The sequence below is a fragment of the Daktulosphaira vitifoliae genome, unplaced genomic scaffold (genome assembly GCF_025091365.1).
Source record: "Daktulosphaira vitifoliae isolate Bord-2020 unplaced genomic scaffold, ASM2509136v1 Scaffold_1, whole genome shotgun sequence".
Lineage (NCBI taxonomy): Eukaryota > Metazoa > Arthropoda > Insecta > Hemiptera > Phylloxeridae > Daktulosphaira > Daktulosphaira vitifoliae.
In genome coordinates this window covers 58,451,740-58,474,324 of record NW_026099572.1, presented here as the reverse complement: position 1 = coordinate 58,474,324, position 22,585 = coordinate 58,451,740, and the positions used below count along the sequence as shown (strand labels likewise).

General features: G+C 26.7%; 3 protein-coding genes across 14 annotated transcripts in view; 2 read left to right on the top strand and 1 right to left on the bottom strand.

Moving 5' to 3' along the window:
- Positions 1-3,863, top strand: part of LOC126908464 (alpha-tocopherol transfer protein-like) — a 19,261-nt gene extending 15,398 nt beyond the window's left edge. For 2 of the 6 annotated variants that reach the window (XM_050690617.1, XM_050690620.1), the window contains exons 2-8: positions 1,296-1,331; positions 1,405-1,568; positions 2,426-2,597; positions 2,655-2,910; positions 2,977-3,087; positions 3,168-3,270; positions 3,364-3,863. In XM_050690617.1, the coding sequence (XP_050546574.1) occupies positions 1,406-1,568; positions 2,426-2,597; positions 2,655-2,910; positions 2,977-3,087; positions 3,168-3,270; positions 3,364-3,449 (891 nt within the window). In that variant the 5' untranslated portion in view covers positions 1,296-1,331; position 1,405 and the 3' untranslated portion in view covers positions 3,450-3,863. Of the gene's footprint in view, positions 1-747; positions 1,332-1,404; positions 1,569-2,425; positions 2,598-2,654; positions 2,911-2,976; positions 3,088-3,167; positions 3,271-3,363 lie in introns of those variants that run through there. The other 4 variants (XM_050690607.1, XM_050690599.1, XM_050690582.1 and 1 more) reach the window with 4 other exon arrangements.
- LOC126907994 (AF4/FMR2 family member lilli-like) overlaps positions 1-22,585 on the bottom strand; it is a 123,922-nt gene that overhangs the window by 54,924 nt on the left and 46,413 nt on the right. The gene's annotated exons all lie outside the window — the stretch shown is intronic.
- On the top strand, positions 4,419-7,744 carry LOC126908188 (alpha-tocopherol transfer protein-like). Its single transcript, XM_050690102.1, has 8 exons — positions 4,419-4,511; positions 4,619-4,699; positions 5,931-6,093; positions 6,422-6,593; positions 6,862-7,117; positions 7,183-7,293; positions 7,364-7,466; positions 7,552-7,744. The coding sequence occupies exons 1-8, from the start codon at positions 4,434-4,436 to the stop codon at positions 7,638-7,640; spliced, it is 1,053 nt and encodes a 350-aa protein (XP_050546059.1). The 5' UTR covers positions 4,419-4,433; the 3' UTR covers positions 7,641-7,744.

Below are 22,585 nucleotides of genomic sequence, written 5' to 3'. Positions count from 1 at the left end.
AAAAAAAAAAAAAAAAAAAAAAAAAACACATCATAGTAAAACCAATACCTTCTCAGCTTCGCATCGAAGCTAAAAAGTGCATTTACAATTACCACACTTTATCCTAATTCCAATAATTAAAATCTTTAAAAATGCTATTAATTGCAACATAATGAATATATTAAATAACCAGATAACAGTAAATCAAATCGCTGTTAATAAATAAGCTTTGTTGAAAATTATAACTTTAGTGGTTATTTAGCAAGTATACTTACTAAGGCTTTTGCTAATGGTTTTTCTATATTACAAATAAAATTTGCCTTAAAATTAAACAATTCAAATTCAATTAATTTGAATACTATTACTTGAATATTTTTTTTTAGATTTCTTTGATGATATAGCATTATGTACTTATTATTATAATAGCTTTTACAGGTAGCATATTCAATATGACACGAGATACACAGTAATAACAATCCCCATTTTTATTCGAAAATAAAAATACACCTTTCAATATTTGTTCATTTACAGGAAATTGAAGGGCACTCTTTCACATCCCCCAAAACTCATAAAACTAGCTTTATGTCATGTTTACAGTTCCTATCATAAAACGTCGTGTTATTGACCATGTAATTATGCAAAAAATAATTGTAATGCAAATCCGATCATCAAAAGGACTGTATCGATCAAGGTAACAAAACTGGATTTATAATTATGTTTACGAACCACTTGAAGGATTCGTTCTATAATAATGCAGCATTACATACGGCAGTTCAGCGTACAATATAAAGGAAATAAATGAAGACGCATGAGAATTACATGATTATTAATCAACCTTTAACGAATAATATCAGTACGTATATTCATAGGTCGACGGAAACACATCGACGGGCAGTGTTCAGTCGTATTCTGATGTCGACACATTCGACTGCGGTTCAAAACTGACTCAAGTGCGTAAAACTGTTGGCCAGATTTTTAAGTGATTAAATAAACAACGCCAAAAGGTATGCGCGTTTTGGCATACGATTGTATTACAGGAATAAAACAACCGTTTCGAGCGTGTGCGTGTCATCGCGTTTAAATAATAATAATTAAAAATTAACCTAAACACAAATGTTTAAATAATTATCCTAATACAATTGCGCTGGTATACAAAACAAATAGTACAACGACCGACGAATTTGTCACCATAAACGCAACAACAGTCATTAGAACTACTGCAAGTCTACAACATCGCGTCTTATCAGCTGTTCTTCTGTATCTAAGAAGAAATATTTATTTTTTTGCTTAAATAAAATTTAATTTTTTTTAAATAGGTATCGTTTCCGTTCTTCTATTACACATTATCAATCGTAACTTAGAATTTTCTTCGTTTTTTTTTTCATTTGTGTGTGTAATAACTAATATAAAACATTATTTGTTCAGGATGTTGGAACATAGTTACAAAAGGCCGGAGGGTCCTTTATCTGAAGAAATGTTGACAGTCAGACGCTTATTGGGTATGACCGAAGAGTCCATCAAACGGGATGTCAAAGAACTTATGGAATGGTTGAAGGAGCAACCCGACCTACCAGATAGATTAGAAGGAGGTATGTACTAAAAATGATCATTAGGGTATAGTATACGAAATGGTCCAGTATGTTAATTTAACAAGTCCTATAGATTTTGGTCAAGTTAATACTTTGTAATATATTTTTTTTAATAATTGTTGTACATTTGGCCTATAATAACATCATAATTTATAATATTTCTTTTATTAAAAAAAAAAAAAATCAAAATAGCCATTTCGTAGAGCAGATTTAATTAATTTTTATTTATTTAATTAAAATAATGACCTTTAGATACATTTACGATTGTTTTTTTTACACATTAAGTAAATTTAATAGTTTACTGAGTTGAAAACATATCATTGATTACATTTTAGTGGTAGGATCATATTAGAGCAGATTAAAAGAAAATTTAACTACTTATAAAATAATGCAATCTTTTCACACTAAATACTGGTTATAGGTATTGAATTTTCTCCATGAAAATTATTATCACTTGAATGATCTCCTAAAATTGAAATGAAAAAAGAAAAACAAATAGTAATATCAACTATGCAGTCATAAGATCTCATCTGTCTTTTTCCTCGTGACATAGACCAAATCTTGATACCGTTAATTAACACTTCAAATTAAAATTTTTAGTTATTAAGTCATGAAATGTTTTTTGAATATTAAATAATTTTTTTTTTTTAAGAAAATATATTAAAAATATAGTATAACAACAATTATTAAAAAAATGAGAATTACAAAATATTAATTAAATCAAAAGTTATAGGACTAATATTATGTTATGTCAGAACATGCTGGACGACTTCGTATACTATACAATGCAAGACTATCGTAAAACACCTTAAAAATTTTAATTACATAAATACAATTTCAAATTTTTATTATTACAGTTGATACAGCTTGGTGGCTGGAAAATTATCTGATTATGAACAAAAATTGCAAAGCTAGAGTAAAAGAAAATTTACCATATTATTTCCGATTAAAAGAATTAGCACCTGATTTAACAACTGATGATCGAGATCCCTTTACCTCTAAAGAAATGTGCCAAACACATGAATCCACGTAAGTAATTAGAGTAAAAAATAGATCATTTTATTAATTATAACGTTATGTTCTCAGGACTTTGGCGATTTTACCTAATATAATGGAAAGCGGAGATAGAGTAGTATTGTTCAAACATAATGCCGGCGCACAACCTTGTGATTACAGTCCATTAGGATTGGCTATGATCTTTACAAGTATAGGCGATCTATGGTTAGCTATGGGACATAATAATACTCGAATAATAGGCATTGTCGATTTGAGTACGGTCCGATTGGGATACCTAGCCAGATACCCTCTGGGACTAATGCGTAGATTTTTCCTTTATGCTTGGGTAAGTTTCGTTATAATTCTCACCTACAATTTGTCATATACTCTCATATTATTTATACACTTCTAGAAAGCATATCCCGAACGGATAGCAAAAGTCCATATCATTAATCCACCAAGTATCTTAAACATCATATTGAGCTTCTTTAAACCATTTTTAAAAGCCAAGATGCGAAAAAGAGTAAAATTTAGTTATTTAATATTGAAATAAGCTGCAACAAGTAATTCTTAATTTAATACATTAATATGTTTTATTTTTAGATCGTCGTACATCGCAATTTAGAATCTTTGATAGAAACTATTCCATTAAAATACTTGCCTAAAGATTATGGAGGTGAATATCCATCAACACAGGAATTACATGGTAATAATTTTGGAATAGTTTCACAAATTATTAGACAAAAAATACAAGTTTACCGTATTTACTAAAGAAATTTACGTATTGTTTAAATTTCAGAGCATACTTGGCAGAAAATTAAAGAGCATCAAGCATACCTAAGAACACGTGTTACTACACACAATTCATTGAATACAAGTAAATAAAAATAATCTATTAACAGTCACTCAACAAGTATGAAAGTATTTCATAAAGCAAACTCCTCTTCAACAGCGGGTTCAGGTCATCATTAGTGATAAATAGTTGAATAATTTACATTTTATCTTATATATTATTTATGTTCATATTATTGATTGTTTATATAAAACTTTAATATAATACAATATTTGAATGTCATATTTTCATCCAATATCACAATTTTGTTAAATTAAATTTGGCTAACAGTATTGTATACAAAAATTGTTAGTTTTGACTAGATATCAAACATTAGTCAATTAATTTTCATTATTCAATTTAGAACTAGTCCATTTTCATATTTTATTTAATAATTATAAGTGAATATGTTTAAATATCAGTCAGTTTTATTTTATTTTGTTATATAATAAACAATTAGAAAAATATGTTAATTTTTTTTTTAATCAATTATAAAGTTACGTTAAGAAATTAGTTGTTAATTAAAATAATAAGAACAAGGAAATAGTTTGAATTTGTTTTTCTCTACGAAAAACAATCTTGTTATTAATCCTAGTATAATAGGACTATCTAAAAATGCGATAGACTCAATTTTTTCACATTTTAATCGCATTAAAATTATTGCATTACTCATTAAATAATTTCGTTTCATTAATAATAATTATCATTAACATTATTCCTATGAACTAAGCCAGTTTAACCGACACAAGATTGTACGTGATATATACCTAGTTATGTTTTAATGTTTTGTAAGACTTAGTGATATTATGCCAACTTGGTAATATTATTCAGTTTTCAATGTACCATAAATAAGTATAAACAATTAAAAAAATATTTTTATGTGATATTTTTAGATAGTCGTTTCAATTATAAAACAAAAAACAAAGTTATTTGACCTTTCTATTTCGTTTTCAACATAATTCACAACAACAAGTCTTTATGGCATAATAAATTTATCGTGACTTATTTTATTTTACTGTCTTTACCTCACAATTAAAATGAGTTTTTTATATTACTTATGTTTTTCCGTTCAATCCGGTATTCCCCTCCTACACATCCTGAACATTTTCTTTGCGGTAAGCAACGTTTAATGTAAATATAGAATTTACATTTTGTAATATACAGTTGTTTTAGCCACAATATACATAAATGTAATTTGCCAATAAAAATAATAATTGTAAAGAGTTTTAGTGATCTATTCGTGACTAGTCTATCAGTATACTTCAACCAGACTCCAAGTCGAAAGCCTCGCAGCAACAACAGGTAAGTACACTACTTGAATTGAATTTGAACGTAGCTTTTTCAAGCCAAGTGACAATTTTGTTATTAGGTGTATTGTATATAAAAAAAATTTGTAAGAATATCATTAGAATTTATAGTTTTATAATAAAATTCTACCTGAAAAATATAATTTAACAACCATCTAAGATTACCTGTAAACATTTTAACCACTACTATTAAAAATCTTCGGTAACACATATATGCTTTAAAGATTATAAGTAACGTGTATATGTAAGTTATTTATTTATTTAACTAATGATCTATTCCTTTATTAAATGTACCAAGCATAATTTATATGACCGTGGAAGTAATTTCATTTATTATTATATTTCCGATAAAATAAAGGATAACAACTTCTTTAAATGTAATTTTAGTTCCGGATTTTAAATTCTCATGGACTTAATTTACAAAAAATAATCAGTTTTTTTTAACAACATAAGTATTACTACTTATTTTTTAAATACTAAAAATAACATGAAATTAAAAATAAATATTTTTACTTAAAAAATGATAATACAACTTTTTTGCGTGATGTTCAAAGTACTATGAGTTATCGTATCTATCTATCTCATTAAAAATAATAAAAACTAAAGAAAAAAACGCTTATTTTATAAATCATGTATTTGATTTATTACTAAGAATTTTACAATAAATGTTAATAAAATTGCCATTAAAGCAGAAACTTATAAAAAAATTATGAATTTCAATAAAATATAATCATAATGCTAATTAGAAACATTTCATATAACTAATACCAAAATAGTTAAAAACTATTTCTTTATACTATACACCGAGGAAGTAGGAATACTGGCGTCTTATTTGACAGAAAAATAACGCTAGTTTGGCAACTTATTAACGAAACATAACAGTGGAGAAAGTGGTTTTTGCTAACTAGTTGCTAGAAGGACCGCGTATTCTCAGTTTTTTAACGTTAACGAAGGTATATTATATTATGTAATACTTCGTGATAAAATCAAAACTATACTGTTAACTCAAAAACATGATACTCATTTTCTAACATATTTAATAAAACATGATACAGTCAGGCTAGGTTGAAGATGAGAATATAAAGTATTTATCCTTATACACTGCAACAGGATTGACTGGCTTTATAAACGTTTACTGAGTTAACTTCTTAAAGATTTTTACAACAAAATAATCTATAAAATCTAATTAAATCTAATTAAATTTAATCTATAAAATATTTTTTTGGGATGTCAAAATACAATTACAAACAACCCGAGAATGGTTTGTCTGAAAGCATGATGATAGTCAGACGAGAACTTGGTATGAATGAAAAAAGTGTCAAGCGGGATGTCGGTAGACTCAGTAAATGGTTAAAAGAACAACCAGAATTACCTGATAAATTGGAAGGAGGTGAGTAAAATAACATTATACATTATAAGAAAAATAATTTCGAAGCTTAAAAAATTTCACTCCTAAGAAATTATAGGTCAATTAGTTATAATACGGCCACCGGGTTGACCTATCCTAACCATTATCATTTTTTTTTTTCGTAAATTATTAAATTAACAATTTACTTCATTAGCAATTACTAATCAGCATGTTTTTTAAATGCTTATCATAAAAACATCGAACAGACAAAACGTTTTTTATATTAATGTTATATTATTGATAATTATATTAAATTTTTTAACACCTCATAAAAGAAATGTTGCGTTTAATGAAAAATTAAACATTCCAGTTGACACGGATTTGTGGCTAGAAAATTACTTGATTATGAATAAGAATGATGTAGAAAGAGCAAAAGAAAACTTGGCAACTTATTTTCAATTAAATAGTCACATTCCGGAAGTAATGGTGGCTGACCGAGATCCATTTTCAAGAAAAGAAATGATACAAGCATTTGAAACCACGTAAGTGATAACCATTAGCATAGTTTGTATGGGGGCTTCAGTACCCGTAGAAACATTTGTAGCCACCACAAATGATTCGATTTTTGGGTATTGTGAGAGAGAGAAGAAGATATACGATAAAAAAAACTTCCCATCTGGTCTATTATCCAAAATTATTATTAGGGTATGGAACCATAGCCTATACAGAAAAATTTTTTAAGCTACATCCATGGTGGTGACAAAAAAAATGTTTAACCGCCAAAAAATATAATACGTTATATAATTACAGAATTGTAGCTATGATGCCTACTACTATGGAAAATGGATTTAAAGTTGGAGTATTCATGCACAGAGCCAACACACTAACGTCAGAATACAATCCAACGGGAATGGCAATGATGCTTACATGCATTGCTGATTATTATCTATCTATGGGACACGATTTTACCAAAATTGTAGTGGTCGTTGATCTAGAAATGTTACAGTTGGGTCATCTGGCCAAATATCCTTTGAGAGCAATGCGAAGATTTTTCCTCTATGCCTGGGTAAATATTTCTTAAAATAATTGGTCCTCTATAAATTTATATACATTTTTAATTAATTTTAATAGAAAGCATATCCAGAGAGAGTAGCACAAATAAACATCATTAATCCACCAAAAATTTTGAGTGTAGCTTTGACTCTATTTAAGCCCTTTTTAAAACAAAAAATCCGTAATAGAGTAAGATATAAAACATTTTATTGATACATACACATTTTTTACGTAATTTAATTTAATTGGATATACACAGATAGTTGTTCATCGCAATTTAGATTCACTAATTGAAAACGTTCCTTTAAAATATTTACCTAAGGAATATGGAGGTGAATATCCATCACTCGTCGAACTACACGGTAAATCATAATATCTAAAATAAACATTATCTAAAACATTGAAAATGTATAGAAATTATTTATGATGACTATTAATTAATTTCAGAGGAATGGCGCACAAAATTAGCAAACCACCAAGAATACTTCAGGGTGCGAGTCAACAAACACGTCACACTGAATACAGAGAGAACTTAAAACTATAAACAATACCTATTAAAACTGTTAAGAATTTTAACTTTATTGGTTTAGGGTACTTTTTAGAGCTTATATTTTACAATAGTTTAAAGTAATTTTTATGACTTATAAAATTGCCCTATTTTTTTGTTTATTAATTCATAATTGTCTAATATAATATAATATAATTTAATTTATACATTTATACATTTTTTATCTTTTAAAAAACTTTAAAAATATTAAAATTTATAAGTTTTTAACACTAATTTTTTATAAATTAAAATAAAAATATAAATATTGGCAATAATATTGTTTATATTTAATAAATATTCATGTATCATAAGTTATAATACATAATTCATTTTGAGTATGATAATAAAATTAATCGACATTAAATAATTAAAAACCACAGTAAAACAAAAGTACAATTGTGAAATAATAAAAACACCTGGTAATATATAATTTAAATGAGAACATAATGCAATATATTAATTGCGGTTATCTATTTACACGTGAATTGTAGAAAAACAATGTATACAGGCTTATCATCATAAACAAAGTTAATTACAATAAAATATTGCAATAGATATGAGCGATTTAATAGTACACAAATTAGGGAAGATTTAATATGAAAATAATTATAACTCGGAGTGTTTTTACAAAGTGCAGCGAAAATCGTTATGTAATAATAATTATAATAATAAAAATATTATTAATTGTTAATAATACTTTCAATAATATATTAATTTAATAAAACATATTAGTTTTAATATAAATCAAATGTGTAAGAAAAACGTTTATTTTTATTTCAAAAACTTTAAAATTTAATTTGTTTTACAGAATATATTTTAAAAACCAAACTAAAATGTTAAATTTAGTACATTGTATAAAAACAATAACTTTAAAATTCAGTATTAGTTCAGCAATATAGAATTTAACAAGGCCATTCGTAGGGAGATATGTTAAACCGTTCTGTTTAAAAAAATTTGCTGGAAATGCGTGATTATGATTGGGATTTAAAAAGGTTATGTGATTTACGAAGAACAATAAAGCTTTTCTAAAGTAGCTGAAGCTAAAAACCTAACTGATAATAATAAACTTTTACACAATTACGCAAAAGTTTAAAAATATTTCAAGTGAGACCATCAATTAATTTTGTTTAATAAAATTATATGGTATAATTTTGCTATGGGAGAGAATGAAAACCTTTATGATAAAAATCATCTTGGAACTGTACCCCTATACTCCGAATCTTTTTTATTTGTATTACTAAATTAAGATGTTATTATGGACGATTATATACACATAAATTTTACTATTAAGCCTATTTCAAATATTGAATTTATTTTAGATAAGTACTCTTGTTATATTTACATAAACATAAATGTTTCACTTTTAGACATTTGTAGGTGACAAAAGGTATTATTTTAGTTATTTTAGTTCGTGGTGAGTCATTATTTCTATTAGAGTTAATATTAAAGCAACTAAAATCGACAATCTTCATTATAATATACAATTAAAACATATTACACCTATTAAATTAATTTGTTAAGTAGATGTATAAAAATTATAAAATACTGGAAATGACATGAGTTGATGCATAAATACGATAAATATTGAAAATGGATTACCGAGTTAAGATATTGAAATATGATTACAATAATTTAGCTTGTATAATGCTGAGGGAAAACAATAAAGTAGTAAAAGTCTATTTTAAACTAAATTTTAATACATTTGACTGACTAGACAAGAGAATTTTTTAATTATGTTGAACATAGAAGTGTTTTACCTAGTAACAAAGATTATCTTTGTTACTAGGTAACAAAATATTGATATTAGTATCTGAAAATTCAGATATTAATTACCGATCAGTTATTGATGTTATTTTATTTATATTTTTTCAAAAGTGAAAAGTAACTAATTAAAAATTATTTCTTTTTAATAGAAACAATTAAAAACTTGAAATTGAATAATGTTTAGCCACATCCTGATTTTTGATCAGTACGGACAATTAAAATTAATACATCGATAATAATCTAAATAGAAAATACTGTAAACAATTAAAAGTATTAAAAATGTGTTTTAAATACAATGTAATTTAATAACATTGTATTAAAAAGTTTTCATAAAGCGTATTTTTTTTATTTTCAATGATATTTTTTTAAAAATTTCATTGTTATTTATAATTTAATACAAAATGCTAATATAAATTTAAATAAAAAGATGGTACTATCATATTTACATCACATAAATAACTTAAGTTAAACAATTATCAAATGTTAAAACAAATTAAATAGTAAGATCTTTTATTATAAGTATTTTTCTTTTAGAAAACTTTATATACTTCTAAAAATATTATGATAATATTTGAATTAATAATAAAAATTATCTTATTTATAATTTATGATACAACTTAAATTTAATAAAAAAAAAAAAATGTATCAAGTAGAATTCGATCGATATTAGTGTATATAACTATAAATAATTTAGTTTTACTATTAAATACAATTATGTTGTATGTTAATTTATTTATATACTTTTTGTATAATTAAATAAAAACCATTTAATCTACTTAACTATGTTGTCATTCATAGTTCTTTTTTATATATTTCATACGAATAAATATTCACTTACTCTTAACGAACATTAATTACAACTAAAAAAAAAGCTGCAGTTTTATTCAAATATATCAATTCTACTTTATTTTAAATTTTTGGCTAGTATTGTAATTAATACATTTATTATCATATAATATTTATTTTCATTTTTGCTGTGTAACTCTTAGATTACTATGACCATTAAAAAATCGTCATGGTTATTATTTGATAATTAAATTATTAATAGTTTACTGAATTTCAATTAACTTTTTATTACCACTCAACACTTTTAAGATCCGAAATCAATATTTAAAAATAAATTACAATGTTTTAGGGTCAGAAAGGAGTTAAAATCGATATCAATTTAACCCTTTTAAAACTAATACATGAAACATACTATTGTGGTATAAGTTTTTAACAATAAAATTTTTATTAGCCATATTATACTTATTCTATGTTAGAAAATTGTCCGTAAAATTATAAAACAAAGACATGTTTATTTATTTTTAATATTATTAAAATATGTGTTGTTTCAAATATGCTACACTATATAAACGAGGTACGTTGGCACCCGTCGGATTGAAAAAACATTAACTAGTCTCGACTGATCTCCCGTCGGATATTGGACATTAGTTGTCTGTTAGGCGCCACCAATGCAATTTGTTCACTGACAAAATGTCGTTATCGAATGGTCAACACGCCAAACTAAATTTCTTGGATTCTCAATTGAATTCTAAAACACTGATCGAGAGTGGATAATTATAAGATATTATTCAGACACTACAATTCTGCATCGTTCTTTCTGCCATTCAGTTTAGTTATAGGACAATATCAAAATAATATACCTGATAAACGACATTTAAAATTAACCGTTTTAACCTAATAGAAACATATTTATTAAATATTGTAACATGATATCATATCGTAATGCAACGCACAGATACAGATAACTAACTAGTAAGCTAACTGGCCAATATTACCCGAGTTTGCCGATGAAGCCAAATAGCTAACATCCTTTCAGAGATCAAAATTTTTTTTTCTTTATTTCGTCTACAAATAATTTTATTATCAGAGCAAAAAATTGTTGACGACAAAAATGTTTGTATACGAAACATAGAAAAAATGTTTAGTCTCAAAAGAAATGGTTGTTAATTGGCTCAAGCCATTATCACCAGTTAGCAATCTAGTTTATTATCTATATTTTTGGTACAACGAGATATATTGATATTATCAAATGGCTATAATAATAATTATATTTAACAATCATAAAAAATGCTGAGTTAATGATTTGTAAGTAATCTTTAGTACGACCAATGAATGTTTTATACTAAATATTGATTATAGCATTTTGATATTTTAGCGGATTCTAATCAGTGCTTTGATTTTATGTACATATTCTTCATTTATTTTTTATTCAGTTTATTGGAATTCAAACAACAAAATTTTCAAAATGTACAAAAAAAATTGTTTCTATTTCTCTATTAACAAAAAAGTGTTAAGTAAAAAAAAATTGAAAAAATGTCAAAAATTAACGATTTTCAAATTTGTAATTTTTTTTTTTTTTTGAGATTTCCCCCATTAACAAATGGAGAAACCCTATTTCCGAATTTTAATTAAAGGGAAACTTTTTCAATTTTTGAAGATAATGTCTTCGATTTGTGATCTTTTAACGTATCTTAAAAAGAAAACGGTTCAGAGCTCTGAAAAAGTGGTAACAAACAAAAAAAAACACATTATTGTAAAATTAGTACCTTCTCAGCTTTGCATCGAAATAAAAACCAATAAAATTCAAGAGCTCATTTACACTATCGAGATTACAAAACATTCAATTTCTAATACAAAAAAAATATCTCGTACTAAATAATAGAACATCATGAAAATTTTGAAAAAAAATTATTTTACTCTTTTTTACATATTAAACGACATCTATTATACAAACAATTTTCTAATTTGTTGTTCTGAAATTAGATCATAAAATGATACACTGGGAGAATGCTAGTCACATTAGCAATATTGTGCACACGTGTGTTTTGTTCAATGTCGGTACGCGAGACAATCCGGTTTTTTCTTTCTGCTTACCTTGAAGAGAAATACAACAGGTCTTGGCAAAAGTCCAATTCAATAACAGGATAAAAATATATAGTGGTTAATTTTAATGGCATTTGAATCAAGTCTACAGACTCGAAATTAATACATGTTATAAACGATGATATGCATTCCCAGTATTTGTTCATTTAATTTATTATGTCAATTAATTATTATTCAACACAATAGTCAAAGTGTTATACCCAGAATTGCGTTATATCTGACGTTCTCATAGTATAAATTTAATTAAACCAACATATGTACTTGATCAAAATGAAATCTATAATGAATACATTTACTAACGTTAATGAGTTTTGGCAAAATTAATAGGAATACCAAGAAAGATACAGGACAAAAGTAAAACAAAAACATTTTCATTATATAAAATTCATATCTATTTATTTAACTAACAAAATCATAAAAACTTTTGACGTCTACCATTAAGACGTTTGTTTATGACAGTATTTAAAAACTTCTTAATAACAAGTTAAAATTTTTAATTCCATAAAGTTTTCTCGAAGCATTTATTTTCCAACAAATGCAAAATTTCAAAATGATTATTTGACGTAATAATCTCAAGAACAAAATATTAACTAAATCATTTTTACAAAATACAAAGTATTAATCATAAGGGTAAACTTTGAGTTAATTTTTGGGATAAACAAAAAGTTTAAAACTCGTAAAACTCAACACGATAGTTATAAATCAAGCCCGCTATCAATGGGTTAGAGAGACTATGTATCTCAAACCGTCGACTATAATAACTAAAATAGTATTAAGTGACCTTAATTTAACAAAAAACATTGTTGCGCTGTTCAAAACTAATTGTCTTACACTCGATCATAAGGGATAGAGAAGGTTCGAGTTGAATTAGAAGTGTAGGAGTACAATGAACGATTACTACACATCGACAAACTTTTTATGTTAAGGGTGGGTGGTCCTCTACTAAGCTGAACGACAATGAATGATAATCTAAGACTTAATACCACTGTAATCGGCTGACAGTGCGCTTAATTAATCAATTTGTCCAGTATAAATTATTCAGAAAAAACTTAGGATAAATCGACGATCTTATAATTTTTTCGTTATTACAACATATAAATATAGTTACAATTATCTTAGTCGAATGAAAGTCCAAATTAATGTATCAGGATCATGACTAAAAAAAAAAAAAAAAAAAAAACACGATTTCCGTGCTGTATCAATCTCTACCAAAAAACATTATCAATGTTATACCATATTCTTGGGAAATCTCTCATAGTATACCAAGTCTTGAACTTGCAATTAAAACAACGGCGTTTCTAATAAAATAATAGTAAATTTTAGCGAAGACGGTGATTAAACCGGCAAACTGATATTACGGACCACGCGTGACCTACATCTCAGCACATATAACCCAAAATCCAAGGACGAACCCGCGCCCGCTCCTCATTTATGTTTCCACCGTCGTGTACATAATAATATAGTACAGCAGTTATACCAATATCGAATGTAAGCACAACTCGTAAGATGCAGGTATGGGTAGGGAGATATTTGAGCGATTAGCATACATTATACTGTGCAAGAGGGTTTTAATTTTATTTCTTCAACGCCATTTAACGATTATCTTACAATAACCGATAATAATATTAAATTATTTACATCAAAAACCCATAACAAGCCCGATAATCGTTTAAATAGTAATTGATATAATGTTCAAAAGTACTTTTATGACAGTAATACTTCTAAAGTAATGCATCCATTTTTAAAAATATAAAATAAAGTTAATTAGTAGTTATAAAATTTTATAATTCCAAAAACATTCTTTAAAAATGCGCAGCGCAGGAAGTTGTTTGTTGACTAAATAAAATGTTCTCGACCTCAGTCAACTTCTAAAACGATAAATCAACTAAATCGATGCCGCTTACTTGTACACATTACCTCCGTGAAACACAACTAGAATTAAACAGAATGTATACCACCGTTATTTAATATAACTAACAAACAGTTAAAAATAATTCAACGTTCAATATAGGCAAACATAAAATTCTATTGTATGTGTATCCACACGTTAAAGAAAAATTATCGTGTTTACTGACATATGATATTTATGTAACTTAAAGATGGTAGATTACTAATACACGTGATATATTATTACTAGTTTACATAATAAATCAGGGTAAATGTTATTAATTTGCAAATTTGTTTTACAAGATCGACCTTGAGTTCTATCAAATTTAATGTCCACTCAAGTTCGTTAACATTATCTGAATAATATAACCAAATAATTTTTATAATCATAAAAATGACGATACTAAACTTACTGTTAATTCGATAACAAAGGAGGTGCCATTACGATAAAGTTGAACTTGCAAGTTCAAGGAGATAAAAAAAAAATAACGCCTTGCGTGATTTTACATACTACAAAACACGCAACGCACATAACTTTTTAAGCCAACTAAATAATTAATTCGTATCAATTTTTATAAGCGCTATCAATAAATTAAAATTTAAAAATGAAGTTTTTGATAGTATGACAAAAATTACATACAACATGAGAATATACAACAAACTATTTGCAAAGCAAATTTAAATAAAGTGCTGACTTACTAATTTATTTAATTAATAATTTTTTATAATTACAAGGAAGTTTGGTAAGGAAAAAAATTAAAAAATTAAACCTTTTATCGGTACAAAATAATATTACTATAGTATTTTCACAACTGACAATTTTATGACAATCTGATATTAAATATATTTTTATATAGACAGTTAATTATTTTGATGCAAGTCGTTTGACAAAAAACGAGAAAAATTAAAAACCTTAAATTTTAACAATCGTTTGGAAACATCTATTCATATTATAGAATAGGAAATATTAATATATTATCATTGACACTAGTGTAAATAAGACAAGAAGTAAATGCAATAGATAATAGTTGCAGAAAAGTTGTTCATTGTAGAACTGCAACTTATTAAATTACATAAATCGCTAAACAAATTTGACATTATTTATGTATTTATTTTTACATCTGGAAATGTTTTCAATGACTTAATTTTATTGGTCGCGTGTTTTTTCCACAAAATTCGTATAAATATTACAAAGTAACATCTTTGACCTAGATTTTTGTTCAACTCTAATATTTTCTACATGCGATACCGTTATAGATTTTGTTTTTAATTAATTCGAAAAATAAAAATAGTTTTTTTTTAAACTGAGAAACCTAATACATTTCTCATCGAGTCATATTGTGTATTCAAACAATTTTATGCGCAATTAAAAGAAATAACGATGGCTCCAGTCTTGATTTACCGAATTACTCGATAAATTCTCAAGAGGGCACTTGAATTTTAAATTTATTTCATTAAAATGTGTCACCCTAACCACTTAAATCAATCATTATAAAATAGAATTTTATTATTAAAATTTAAGATATAAATAATTGAACTGCGTTTATATAAAATATAAAAATTGAACTACAATAAGGATGCTCTCTTTAAGTTTTCGAATGACTTATTATAATATCATTCAAGGAGCTACAATAATATCAAAGTAATTTATTGCAAATTTTAATGGTAGATAACTCACCCCTTTTTACTGGATTTTTACGATAGGTTAAATAAACATATAATTGTAAATTTATGATATGCATAGTTTCATTCGTTTTTTTGGCAAATTGTTGTAACTTTTGTAAGTGTGACAGGTTTAGTACACTTAAAATTACATTCTTCATCAAAATAAACTTACCTGAAAAAAAAATTAAATATTTAAAATTTAAAATAATAGTACAAATTAACATTTTAAAAATTAGTGGATTAATGAATCATGGAATGNTTAAAAATTAGTGGATTAATGAATCATTGAAAGATTGAGTACATCGATACAAAAATAAATATAGATACAATTAATTATTCTTTTAAATATTTATGTGGCTGATTTGATCAATCATTACATACAATCCCAAATTTTAAATGTTGTTTCAATGAATAATATTAATGTTAATCTCAGTTCTTGGATTACTGATCATAATGAAACTTTTGATTTATTAGATAACTTGGATACGCATGCAAGTATCGGACCTAATGGTGCTTCATCAATGTTTCTAAAATTGTGTAGCTCAATACTTGAAAAACCTTTACATCTTATTTTAAGTCTTTAAGTTAAGGCTATTTTCCTGGTATTTGGAAAAAATCTTTTATAACGCCGATTCATATGTCAAGGGACATATTTTTTAAATTATAGACCTATTTGCAAAATATCCCTTATTCCAAATATTTTTGAAACAATTATAACTAAAAATTTTAACAATATTGTTTCCCCTTATAATATGTAAACCACCAGCATGGGTTTAGATATCTGTTCCTACTAATGTATTGCTCTATCGGTCTAAAATACTTGCTGTTATTAATGATAACATTCAAATGGATTCAATTTATACTGATTTTCAAAAGGCTTTTGATAAAGTTAATTATAAGCTACTCTTGAATAAATTAGCTTTATTCGGCATTTATGGTAAGTTTTTGAAATGGATTAAAACCTATATTAGTTTTCATACTCAAGCTGTGAAGTTATCTTCATTTGTATCAAATGAGTTTTTAGTAACTTCGGGTATGCACCAAGGTTCGCACCTTAGACCTCTTTTATTTATATTATTTATAAATAATCTAGCTTCCATTTTTAATAGTTTGGTGGACATTCTTTTGTTTGCTGATGACGCTTAATTATTTTCTAGTATTATAAGTCCAAATGATATCTTAAATTTACAGTTAAATTTAGATAGATTTGTTACCTAGAATCGACTTAATTGTTTACTTCCTCATATAAATAAACGTAGTGTTATAACTTTTATTCGTTCAAACAATGCGATTACCTTTAATTATAAAATTTATGTTTGTATCATAAAAGGGTTACTTCAGTCAGAAATCTAGGGATGATTCCAAAATGTCCTTTTCATCACACATGGATATGATAAAAAAGCTTTTCAGATGTAGGGTTTTAAGAACACGAGAGATTTAAAAAATATTAATGTATTTAAAAAAAAATTTTTTTTCATTAGATCTCATCATGAATTTAATTTAGTTGTATGGTTACCCAGTTATTTCTGATACAGACATTTAATTGAGAATGTTCATATCAAATTCTTTAAGCTTTTAAGTTATAAATTATGAAGAAATGCTGCAGATTTAGTTTCTATTTAATTTATTAAATGGTTTCATCGATTCCCCTGAACTGTTATCAATAATTGGTTTTATCAAATCGTAGTTTAAGAAAATCTATTTTGTTTCACATTCCATTTTATAAAACAACTATAGCTCCGCACCTTTTTTCCAAGAACTCTAGATTCAGCTAATCTTATTGCCAAAAAATTAGATCTCTTCTTTTTGTCGAGTGATTCTTTTAAGCAATTTTTATACATAGCTCTCCATCAATTATTCATTTAAATTACATTTTTAAAGGTATATTATAGTTTTATTACTGTTACTATATATTTTTATTTATTATTATTTGTCATATACATATTTAATACTTTTTTCCTGTTTTAATTGTATACTTGCACTGAAAAATGTATTTTTTCTAAAGGGTTGTTGTACCCTTTAAAAATGAAAATAAAAAATAAAACAAAAAAGAAATAATTTTTCGGAGAAAACAACTATCAATTGAAAACGAAAGACAATTTTATGTAACTATTTTAAAACCAATATAGTCTATCTAGGGTATCCAATTATGGGGCTGTTCTAGAAAATCTTGGATTGATAAAATTCAAACTATGCAAAATATTACTCCGTACTATACCAATGCGTATATGTACGAAAGAAATGACTATATTCACAAGGATATGATGATACAAACCGTCAGAGGAGAAATTCGACAGTACGCAAGGGCAAATGAAAATCGTCTGAAGATCCACGTCAACAAAGTTGCAGCTCAACTTCTTGATCATTCTCAAGATATCAGAAGATTAAAACAGACTAAACCATATGACTTATTATAAATATGTATTGATTAATGTAAATTTTACTAGTATAGAAGTTCGGAGACTCTTCATTCGAAGTTCCCTCCATCATTGTGTATAATATCTTAACTATGCATTTTATGTAATTTTAGATGTCAACGTTAGTGAATAATTTTGATTAAATAATATTGTATTCCACAGGCACACTAACTCACATACAACATAGAAATAAACATAAATATATTAAGATTTGTCAGTAGACAGGCCCGTACTGGTCCACTGGGACACCGAGAGTTTTCCCGGTACGCCCCATGACCAATTAGTGCCCTTCTCCCCTTTTTTTTATGATAATAAATATTTACTATAAGTGTACCTATTTTATAAGTGTGTATTATAATATACGAATTATATGTTTTGTAATTATTATGAATAGGTAGGTAGTACTAGGTACATTTATGTATTTAAATGTTTTATTATATATTATTAAGGCGACTTGTAAAATTCGAACATCGTAATCGTGATAGAGATAGACGTGTAACATTGATTATTGTTTTTATTTCGGTTTTTCTACAGGACGCCTGTCTAAGAAGGTAGTTTATAAATAGATAATTTAGATAATAGTCACTATGGTACTAAAGTCCATAATAGGTATTTCAATATATGCAGATTTTTGTTTTGATAATACCATTTTATCATAATTGAAAATAATATTGTCTCATTTCTTCGTGAACTATCGACAGACGACAACAACAATCTACATAAGTATAAACGATTCACTGCCTGTAAGACGTAAGTATATTTAAAATTATTTAAGAGGTCGTTCTAACAAAATATGTTATTTTTGTCATTTACCGATATTCCTACTAATGCAAAATATATCCAAAACAGCAGTGGCGTGTTATTATATTATATTATTCCTTATTTGATATTTTTTCATACAATTAATTTCGTCAATAATTATCATGGTCATCGAGATCTAGAGCAACCGTCTGAATTTGGTAATTTAAACAATTACCTGTTATTTATTTCTGTAATAAATAAACATTGTATTTGGATCATTTAAATTTGAATTAAAGACTTATACATTTATTTTATTGTATCATATACATTTAAACTACAGTTAGATATTTAACTAAATTAGTTCGCGTCATCAAGTTACAACGTAAAGATGTTTGTATTGTGGGAAATATTATTTATTACAACAGTAAATTTACAGTATAACAAATAATAATTTAAACTGATTAACTATAAACAATGAACAACGAACAAAATGAACAATTTATGAAAATGATAACTGATGACTGATCACTGGACACTGTGGTTTGATGATTGATAACTAGGAGCAACGGTCCCACTTCTTATATAGGCGGTAGAATGTTCCAGAACAATCGACCGCCGAAGAATCTTCTAGAGGCGGCGGCGGTCGAACGTTCTAGAACATTCGGCCGCCACAGTTTGTTTAAGTTGTTTGGTAGAACTTGTAAAACTGTAAATTTTTCATGTATTTTAATATATTTAATTTCTATTGATTCCAAATCCTACCGCTATTTCTTCCGAAAAATTTACTCATTTTTAAACTATTAACGATGTTGGAGAATCGAGCAAAACATTCTTAGAAAAACCAAAACTAGATGAACGAGATGGAATCAGCGAAAGTCAGACAGAAAAAATAGAGCTAGCAGAATTTGAAAAAGAACATGAAATAACAACAACTAAATTAAAGTTAAAGAATCAAATGAAGAGTTTCTTAAAAACCAAAATCAAGAGGTGACAATCAATTATTTTTGTAAGCCGAAAAGTATTGACATAGTCAACTTTTTTATATTTCATCCAATTCAACCGACCAGTTCTTCACTAATTTCTTTACCATTTAATGAAAAAATATTTTTTAGTGACCAAGGAGATTGTAAATTTAATCGTAAATGGTTGACATATGATGAAAATAATCAGTTGCTCTTTTGTAGTGTATGTTTAGCTTATAGCGATGGAAGTTCAACGTTTTGTTTCAGATTCAATGGCTGGAAAAATACAAATCAGCGAATTAAAGATCACGAAATGTCAAAACTTCATAATTCATCAGTCAATTCATACATCAGAGAAAAAAAGGAAAAGACTGTTCAACATTTATTGTGTAGTGAACAATTAAAAAAAAAGAAAAATTGAAGTATTTGAAAGACTAAGTGTGTTATTGCAAGTTATTGAAGTCAGAAAACTAATGGGTAAGATTGGATTACCATTTAAAGGTGACAAAAGTGAAGCAGCTTATAAATTAGACGATTCCTCGTTGACCATGGTAATCTCTTGGAAAAAGTTTTATTATTGTCAAAATCTGATAATATATTGACTACTAATAAAATTGGAAGAGGAAATATAGTTACATTTCTCAATGCAACTACAGTAACCACAATAATAAAATTGATTGGAAATGAAATTAAAAATATAANTGATAATATATTGACTACTAATAAAATTGGAAGAGGAAATATAGTTACATTTCTCAATGCAACTACAGTAACCACAATAATAAAATTGATTGGAAATGAAATTAAAAATATAATCTCAAAAGAAGTTAAAAAAGCCAAAATATTTTAGGTTATGATGAATATGACGATGGATTTATCATTATATGATCAATGCTCGATTGTCCTTAGATTTGTACCACATAATGAAGTATACGAACGGTTAATAGGGCTAAAACACGTTACTTCAACATCTGGGAATTCGCTTTTTGAAACTTTAAAGGATACATTGGTCGAACTTGATTTACCACTGAATAATTTTGTGGCGAACGCTTTTGATGGTGCGGCTAACATCTAACCTCTAAATTGTCTGAAGTAATTGCCAATCATGTTCATACTTGGTGCTAATCGCATGTGTTAAATTTAGTTTTTTCTGATACAACACAATGTTTGATTCCTTGCATGTCATTTTTTAATCTTGTCCAAGAGGCATACGTATTTTTTAAAGAATCCTATAAAAGGTTGGCTGTGTATGACAATGAAAAATCATCGGTGAAACTAGCTGCTGGTGTAACAACTAGGTGGACAAGCAGAAATGATGCAATTGTTAAAATATTTGGAAGGATTGATTTTTAGGTTAAAGGTGATTTAAGTTCAGAAAATAAATCAAAATTTGTTTACATTCAACTGTTAGAAGCACTATACGAAATATCAATTTCTAACCAATTCAATTCAAAAATAAGAAACGGTAATCTTAGTTTAATGAAAAAGTTTTGCTCTTATAAAACCGTTTTAGTCGCAATAACGTTTCTACAGATATTTAAAATAACAGCACCATTGTCCGATTACCTCCAAACAAAAAATCTAGATTACGTTCCAGCCTGGCGTCATGTTTCAAATACACATAAAAGCTTACAATCGAGTAGAAACAGTTTTTGTGATATAACAAAAGCTGCTAAAACAATTGTTGACTTTGCAGTTAAAAAAATTGATGAAAAAGAGTTTCATGATATTGAAATAAAAAAAAAAACTTCCGAAGAAACGCAAACGTATTGTTAAGCGTATGGACGGTGAATTAACTCGAGATGAAGAAGTTCACACAGAAAACATTATACAATCGACACTATTTTTAACAGTTTGAAAGTACGGTTTTTATCTCATCAGGTTTTATATTTAGAATGTTTCGATCCTCGAAGGTTTGATGATATACGAAAAAATGGTTTATCATCTAATGCGTTGGTTAGAATATATGAACTATTACCCTCTATTGATCAGCCGAAGCTCAAAGAAGAACTTATTTCTTTTGTTACATCTTGGCCTTTAATTTGTAAAGTCGGTTTGAAGAGTGCGTATGAAGATTCAGGTCAATTCGATACCATTGATAATGATGAATGGGCCCATGAGTACGATTTTAAGACGTGTAGTAAAATTAAAAAGTGTAACGTATGTCTATCATGCGCATTGCGTATAATCACTGATTATAATATGTATTCCTTACAATACACGGAATTGTACAATGTATACAAATATTTACTGACTGCCTCTGATACAAGTGACGTGTGAAAGGTCATTTTCGAAACTAAAATTTCTAAAAATCAGATTAAAATCCTCTATTATACAAAACAATTTGGAATTATTATTCTTAATGCAGTGTGAACGAGACATAGTAAATCAAGTAGACAGAGATCAAATCATAAACGCTCCGTGTTCGAACAGCAAAGAAATGCAACGTCTACTTCTCACATATTAAGATACAAGTTGTGAACCTTTTTTAAAGCGTTTAATAATTTGTTATGATTTATGTTTTAATACAAAATATAAATAAGATTTAATTTTAAAAGTAAGTGCAAATTTTATTTTCTTAGCTTTTTTTCTACGAAACTTATTCGATT